Here is a 7,485-nt window from a genome sequence, read left to right on the forward strand (position 1 = left end):
CCGGAGGCAATATTTTGGCTGGCCAACACTGCGAGACCAACCAACTCGAGCTTTCTTCGTAAATAGCGATGTCGCTTGTCCGTGCCTTCCAAGCCCTCCGCGTGGCGGCGCCCGCCCGCGCCTTCTCGGCGGCTGCCTCGCTGCCCGCCAACCTTCTCTTGGCCCAGGAGAAGCCCAAGCCGGAGCCTCGCTTCGTGACCCGCGAGCCGCTCACCTTTGACGCGGCTGGCAACGTGCAGGCCAAGCTCCTCTCGTTCACGGACGGCTCGGAAGTTGGCACGCTCGCGTTGAACCGCAGGTAGACAAGATGCAACTGGCTTCAAGACCTCATGCGCGTATCGTAGCGTCTTTGGCGCCCCGATCCGCAAGGACATCTTGCACCGCGTCGTCAAGTGGCAATTGGCCAACCGCCGGTCGGGCAACCACAAGACGAAGACCCGCTCGGAAGTGAGCGGCTCGACGCGCAAGGCATGGGCACAGAAGGGTTCGGGCCGCGCCCGTGTCGGCAACATCCGGTACGTTCGCCTCTCGCAGCCATGGTTGCCTCATGCGTGCCTTGCCCAGTCCGCCGCAGTGGCGAGGTGGTTACCGCGCTCACGGCCCCGTCGTGCGCGACCACTCGTACAGCTTGCCCAAGAAGGGTACGTCCTATGTTCTGTAAAGCTCCTTCGACTCATGCACGTGTGCAGTCCGTGCCATGGGCCTCCGCGTTGCGCTCTCGACTAAGCTCGCCGAAGGCAAGTTGGCGATCGTCAAGGAGCTCGACGTCGAGGTTAGACAATGCTGCCACCTAGTCTCTTGTCTCATCGGCCTTTTGTGTAGACGGGCAAGACCAAGTCGATGAAGGCCTTGTTGGAAGCCAAGGGCTGGGACGACGCGCTCTTCGTTGACGGCGAGGAAGCGCCCAAGAACTTTGTGCTTGCGACGCGCAACCTCGCGCGCGTCGACGTCCTCCGCGAGCACCAGGTCAACGTGTACTCGATCCTGCACAAGGACATCCTCGTCCTTTCGGAGAAGACGGTCAAGTACCTCGAGGAGCGCTTGGCCGTCGAGTAAGACGCCGTCGACCGTTGACTCGAGTTCGTAGTAGAAGAAGTAGATAACGCAAACGAACTCCTCTGTTCTTAGTTAGCCCTCTCTCGATTGTAGTAGCCAGGAGCAACGTTCTCCTGGTTGGGCACGCCGTAGGTAGAGGTGTCGCGACGGCTTGGCGTCACAGGTTTTGAGTCGCCCGAGAGCTGCGACACGGTGTGCTTGAGCTTGACGATGTGCTTGACCGCTTGCTTGAAGTCGTCGCGAAGAGCCGTATGCGCATGTGTGAGCGATTGCAAGTCCTACGACGCGTGTACGGAGTCGCCGTACCGTCAAGGCGAGACGTACCTCGTGGAGCTTCTGGATGGTTTGGTCTTGCTGCAGGCGGGCGTCGCGTTCGCGCTGGAGTTCTTGCTGGAGCTAGAGTCATCCATGCACAGCTGTCAGCCTCGATGCAAGGTACGAGGCTGCGAAAACCTGCTCGACAAGCGCCATGACGTGGTGACTGGTGTCTCTCGCTTCGAGCTGCGCCGTCGTTGTGTCCATTGTGTTGTCAGCACCGAGATAGTTGCCCTCGTAAGCGTCATGATGAGCGCGAACCTCGTGATCCGCATCATTCGCCACCGCGCTCTCGTCGAATTCGTTGGCTTGGAGCTCGAGCGACACGAGCATTTGGTCCATGCGGTCGATCTCGCGCTGCAGTTCTTGCTTCTGGAGATCACCCGAGAGCATCGGCATGGGTGGACGACGCAAGTGGTGCTGGAAGGTATCCCTTTGCTGCGGCGGCGCCGTCATGGCGCGCTGCATGGCCGGCGCGGGCATGGCGCGCCGGGGCAGCTCGGTCGGGATTTTGGTCAGCATCTGGATCTTCTTCTTCAGAAGCTGGTCCTGGTTGAGCTGGTACGATGCTGCGTCGGTGAGGTACGCGTTCCACTCGGGCCGGCGGCGCGCCGGTGCTTTCGCCGCCGTCTTGGTTGGCTTCCGCTGCGCCTTCATCGCCTCTTGCCAATGGCACACGTCCAGGCTGTTTGGCAGGGACAGCAATTACCTTAATCAAGTAGCTTCTGTGGGACATGCCAGGGTTTTGCCATCGCGCCCAGTTTTCTGTGACATCGATGCCCGAGCCGTACGCTGTCGCAGCGTCCACAACTGAATCTCGTAGCTCTCTCCAATCCTTGTCAAATACTGCGTAATTCCAGGGCCACGAGGCCTCAACCGACAAGATCGGCGGAGGGCAAGAGAGAGTGCTCATGTATGTACTTGGATACGACAATTAGCTCATATCTGATTGGCTCTCACCACCAGTTTTGTCGCAGAAAGGCAACGTATCAAGTTGTATGCACCTGCGAAACGGCGCGTATAATTAGCTGACGTCCCGCACAAGTCATGGCAGCCATGGCCGCGTCGCTGGGTCCGACGGAGCACGACATTGACGTCGACATCCCGCTGACGTGGCGCAAGGTGCTGCTCACAGTCGGCTCGTACTTCCTCTTCTTCACCGACATTCCGCGGTCCGGGCTGGGCTTTGCGACGCTTCCTGCCGGCTACGTCTCGGCGACCGAGACCACGTACGTGGACTTTGGCCCGTACCATTACCCGATCATCACCATGCTGCGGCTTCCCAACGGTACAATAGTCCTTGCGAGTGCGTGCGCTGAGGCGTGTAGGCTCGATCGTGGCTTCGTCGCCGACGGCCAAAGTGTGGAGCTACAAGTTTGACACGTGCTCGGTGGGCCTGCGCACGCTCGTCACCTCCCGCAGCATGACGAGCTGGTATCTTTATCCTTGCTCTGGTAGCGCTGGACATGGGATTGGTAGGGACCCTTGCTTCTTATACGCGGCCGACTGCCCAGCGACGACCGTCGACCCTCCAACGCTCTTCCCCATGCTCGATGACGTCGTCTCCAGCATCGCGCAGCTACCCACCGCTGCGTGGCGCATCAATTACCTCTTTGCCGACAACATCAACGACTTCTTCTCGTTCGGACCGTTCAAGGAGCGCGACTGGCGGAGTGTCATGACCCACTACGTACCGACATCAAGAACGCGCATCTGCGACCCGACCCATCTACCACGACCGTGCTTCTGCGACCAGTTGTGGACCAACTTTGGCGCGCTCGGTACGAGCCATTTCGCTCGCCATCTCGACGACTCAGCACTCTGTTCTGACTTGGTGTCTGGTAGGCGTCGAGGGCATCGGCTGGATCGTCGACGACATGCAGAGCAAGCTGCGTTTGCAGGAAGACCGTATCGACAATAAGACGCAGCGGATCGATATGGCGATCGTCGAGTCCTTTGACGACTTTCGCGCGTGGAGCGGCGGCGTCGCCAAGGCGTACGCAAGCCCGTTCGACGTCGTGGCGCTCCTCCGCGTCCAAAACTGCTCGGACGTCCCCGCGCGCACCAACTGCTCGACGGTGTTTCTCGCCGACTACCGGTACGAAGGCGGCGTCGGGCGCACAAATACCCTCTACTGGTATGGCATTGCGCACGCACTTCGGCTCGTTGGCCAGATGTACAACATCGTTCGTGCCTGCACGCTCCTCGCGGGCTGTTACTATGCGCGGTGCACCGAAGACAAGTATCTGAATGCGTCGCTGCGCCAGCGGCTTCTTGGCGCGCTCTGCACGGGTCTCCGCATTCCCGCCCAAGTCATCATCTACGGCAGCTGGTTGCCCGTGCTTCTCTTTGCGATCGCGCACCTGATCGACTCGCCGTTTCTGTACTTTACCATCTACATGGACCTCGGCACGCTCAACGGGTCGACCCGGTTCGTGCCGAGTCAGATCTACACCTTTTGGGTCCTCCTCACCTGTCATATGCGCAACGTGTGGGTGCTCAGCCTCGTGACCAAGGGCATTTTGCTCGCCGTCGACCGCCACCGGCGCCAAACGATCCTCGGCTTCCGCGGGTACCTCCTCCCAGTCGTCTCGTTTCTCTCGGTGCTCTTTGAGATCCGCCTCATTGTTCTCCGCAATACGCACGTGCTTCGCATTGTCCCTGCGCACCCGAGCGGCCTGACGCTTTTCGTTCGAGAACTGCACTCGATTCCCAGCAATTTCAAGTTTTGGGGTGTCTACTCGGACGTCAAGAACCTCTTCATCTCGTGGTGCGCCGTGTACTTGGTGTTTGGCGGTCTCCTCGGGCAGCCGCTGAGCTTCCACACGAACGTACCGAACTCGGTCCTGCGCTTTGGCAGCCGCAGCATGTTTAGCACCTCGTGGCACACGGTCGCACCGCACGGGTCGCTGTACCACAGCCGCGTTCAGTGCCATGGCCGCGTCTCGGCGGCGCGCAGGTCGCTGCATGCGCTCGTGCACATTGCGTGGATGACCGACCCGCTGCAGTACGTTCTCTTGCTCTGGACGCAGCCCGTCGTGTTTCGCTATCGCGTGGCACCGTCCAACCACATTATATACCACGCGCTGCCATGGCGGGAGCTGCGCCGCCTGCACGGCGATGTCGACCACCTCGAAGGCGTCGGGCAGGCGTTGCTCATGAAACTGCCTTGGCGCGAACGGATCTACTGCCAGTGAAACTGACACACCGAGACAGGCGGCAACCGACGCGTGTATGGGCGGTGACATTGACGCCGACATCAAGCTGCCGTGGAGTCGCGTCTTCCTCGCAGTGATCTCGTACGGCCTCTTCTTCACCGACATTCCGCGCAGCAGCCTCGGGTTCCCGGTGCTTCCCAGCGGCTTCCACAGCACCACCGAGTCGCTCTACTCGAGCTTTGGACCGTACGCGTATCCGATCATTGGCATCACCAAAACCACGTCCGGTGCGGCCACGGCCTCGTTCGTATCAGAGCTTATTTGGCGTCATGTAGGCGCCTACGTCGGATCGATCCCGCTGGCCAAAGTCTGGAGCTACAAGTACGATACGTGCTCCGTGGGGCTGCGCACGGTCGTCTCGCAGCGCAACGCCTCTGGCTGGTACAGAGCTTAGACTCTATAGCCGCTGCAGAGTGTACCCCTAGGGACCCGTGCCTCGTGTACGAAGCCGAGTGCAATACGACGATGCTGACGCCCAAGAGTGTTTTTACGATGCTCGACAATGTTGTTGCCGCGGTCGTCGCCGCGCCGTCGCTCACGTGGCGCGTCAGCTACTACTTCTACGACATCATCAACGACCTCTTTGCGTTCGGCACGTTCAAGGAGCGCGACTGGCGCACGGTGCGGACGCACTACGTTCCATCGCCGGAGGTTGACGTCTGCGACCCGACGTGCGTGACGCGACCCTTCTTTTGCGAGCAGCTCTGGACCGACTTTGGCGCACTCGGTACTCGCTTCGAACCCCACGTTCCTCGCTTTCTAGTGTGAATAGGCGTCGAGAGCACGGGCCGCATCGTTGACGACATTCGAATGCAATTCCGAGCCAAAGTCAACGCGTCTAATGCGAGCCACCAGCGCGTCGAGCTCGTCATCCTCGAAGCCATCGATGACATTCGGCCGTGGGGCGGCGGCTTTGCAAAGTCGTTTGCGTCCGCGTACGACGTCGTCGCGCTTCTTCGCGTCCAAAACTGCTCGTCCGCCAACAGCGTCGCGTGCGAGACCGTCTTTGTTTCGGACTACCGGTACGAAGGCGGGTTTGCCAAGACAAATACGATGACGTACTACGGTATCACGCACATTTTACGGCTTTTTGGCCAAACGTACAACATTTGCCGGGCGCTGACGCTCTTCCTCGGGTGCTACTGGGCGCGGGCGGCCGAGCCCAAGTACGCCACGGCATCTTTCTTTCGACGACTCGTGTGTGCGGTGCGGACCTTCTTGCGCATCCCGGCGCAGGTGGTGATCCACGGCAGCTGGCTGCCCGTCGCCGTCTTTGTCGTTGCGCACTTGATCGACTCGCCGCTCTTGTACTACTGCATCTTTATGCAGCTCGGCCCGCTCAATGGCGCGACGCGCTTCACGCCGGACCAGATTTATTCGTTCTGGGTCTTGCTCACGTGCCACATGCGCAACGTTTGGGTGCTCAGCCTTGCGACCAAATGTATTTTGCTCGCTGTGGACCAGCGCCGGCATCAGACGATCCTCGGCTTTCGCGGGTACCTCCTTCCGTGCGTCTCGTTCTGTTCCATCTTTTTCGAGCTTCGCTTGACGTCGCTTCGGCGCACAGACCTTCTCTCGGCGGTACATGCAAACCCGAGCTTGTCGACGACATTAGTCCGCGAAATGCAAGCGATCCCGAGCAACTACCGCTACTGGGGCGCGTTCTCCGACATCAAAACCCTCTTTTTGTCGTGGAGCGCCGTGTACATCATCTTTGGCGGGCTGCTGCGGCGCCGCCTCGGGTTCCGCACCACAGTGCCGTTCACGCTGTTGCGCTACTGCAACCGGAGCATGTTTAGCACGGCCTGGAATGCTCTCGCGCCAGAGACCGCAGCCGTCGCGCCGGCGACGGACCTCAGCAGCATGCGCCAGTCGCTCAACGCGCTCATGCACATCACGTGGATGACCGACCCGCTGCAGTATATCATGCTGCGCTGGAACCAACCGGTTGTGTACGTCTACCGCCACAAGACCACGGGCTCGCGGATCCACCACCCGCTCTCACCCCGAGAGCTCGCGCGCCAAGATGCCTCGCTGAGCGCGTCGGTCGAAGTGATCGGCCAAGTGCTCATGATGGAGCTGCCGTGGGCCGACCGCATCTACTGCCACTAGCTCCAGATAAGAAATCGGCGACGGCTCAAGTCGCAAGGACGTGGTGAGCAGAAGAGCGAACGTCGGTGCCCACCACCGCGCTCGGGCCCTCTTTCCGAAGCTCGCACCCCATTTGAGCCAGCAAGGGTGCGTCGGGCCAGCAACACCGCGGTAGCTCGCAAGGTAGCGAGGACTCTCGCGTTGCCAAGACCTGCGCCGGCTCTGCATGACAAACTGACCATTGACGACCGACGAACGCGGTGATTGGCTGCTATAAATAGCGCAGACAGGCGGTCGTCCAAAGCCAAACGCAAAACGAACGCGCCGACATGGGACTTGACGCGGACATTCCGCTGACGTGGCGCCGCGTCGTGCTTGCGTGCTCGTCGTACGTGCTCTTCTTCACGGACATTCCGCGCAGCGGGTTCGGCTTCAAGACGCTTCCACCGGGCTACCGTGCGGCCACCGAGTCGCTGTACGCCAACTTTGGCCCGTACAACTACCCGATCATGACCATGACGAAGCAGCTCAACGGTACACGCCTGGTCGCGCCATGCCCCTACAATGCGGCAACGTAGGATCGGTGACCGGGTCGGTCCCACTCGCCAAAGTCTGGAGCTACAAGTTTGACACGTGCTCCCTGGGGCTTCGCACAGTTGTCTCGCAGCGCAACGTCTCTGGCTGGTGAGGCCACGGCTGCAAAGGAGTGGCGATCGAGCTCGTATAGGGATCCGTGCTTGCTGTACGCATCCGAGTGTACACGCGAGATGCTTTCGCCCAGCGAGGTGTTTACGATGCTCGAGAA

General features: G+C 60.5%; 5 protein-coding genes across 5 annotated transcripts; 4 read left to right on the plus strand and 1 right to left on the minus strand.

The window, feature by feature from the left end:
- Positions 1-23: 23 nt before the first annotated feature.
- SDRG_11018 (50S ribosomal protein L4) lies at positions 24-1,140 on the plus strand. Its single transcript, XM_008617038.1, has 5 exons — positions 24-298; positions 345-515; positions 565-641; positions 690-772; positions 823-1,140. Exons 1-5 carry the CDS (start codon positions 69-71, stop codon positions 1,054-1,056), a joined length of 795 nt encoding a protein of 264 aa, XP_008615260.1. The 5' UTR covers positions 24-68; the 3' UTR covers positions 1,057-1,140.
- SDRG_11019 (hypothetical protein) lies at positions 1,097-2,066 on the minus strand. Its single transcript, XM_008617039.1, has 3 exons — positions 1,510-2,066; positions 1,381-1,452; positions 1,097-1,334 (listed from the first exon to the last, which is right to left on the minus strand). The coding sequence occupies exons 1-3, from the start codon at positions 2,026-2,028 to the stop codon at positions 1,125-1,127; spliced, it is 801 nt and encodes a 266-aa protein (XP_008615261.1). The 5' UTR covers positions 2,029-2,066; the 3' UTR covers positions 1,097-1,124.
- A 361-nt stretch (positions 2,067-2,427) lies between these two features.
- Positions 2,428-4,568, plus strand: SDRG_11020 (hypothetical protein; the record flags this gene model as incomplete). The annotated part of the gene is made up of 4 exons (XM_008617040.1): positions 2,428-2,659; positions 2,700-2,805; positions 2,851-3,152; positions 3,217-4,568. The coding sequence occupies 4 exons, from the start codon at positions 2,428-2,430 to the stop codon at positions 4,566-4,568; spliced, it is 1,992 nt and encodes a 663-aa protein (XP_008615262.1).
- Positions 4,569-4,605: 37 nt separating this feature from the next.
- Positions 4,606-6,701, plus strand: SDRG_11021 (hypothetical protein; the record flags this gene model as incomplete). Its single annotated transcript, XM_008617041.1, has 4 exons — positions 4,606-4,816; positions 4,865-4,970; positions 5,015-5,316; positions 5,362-6,701. The coding sequence occupies 4 exons, from the start codon at positions 4,606-4,608 to the stop codon at positions 6,699-6,701; spliced, it is 1,959 nt and encodes a 652-aa protein (XP_008615263.1).
- Positions 6,702-7,009: 308 nt separating this feature from the next.
- On the plus strand, positions 7,010-7,368 carry SDRG_11022 (hypothetical protein; the record flags this gene model as incomplete). Its single annotated transcript, XM_008617042.1, has 2 exons — positions 7,010-7,214; positions 7,259-7,368. The coding sequence occupies 2 exons, from the start codon at positions 7,010-7,012 to the stop codon at positions 7,366-7,368; spliced, it is 315 nt and encodes a 104-aa protein (XP_008615264.1).
- Between the last annotated feature and the right edge of the window lie 117 nt (positions 7,369-7,485).

This window comes from Saprolegnia diclina, assembly GCF_000281045.1.
Source record: "Saprolegnia diclina VS20 unplaced genomic scaffold supercont1.38, whole genome shotgun sequence".
NCBI classification, from domain to species: domain Eukaryota; phylum Oomycota; class Saprolegniomycetes; order Saprolegniales; family Saprolegniaceae; genus Saprolegnia; species Saprolegnia diclina.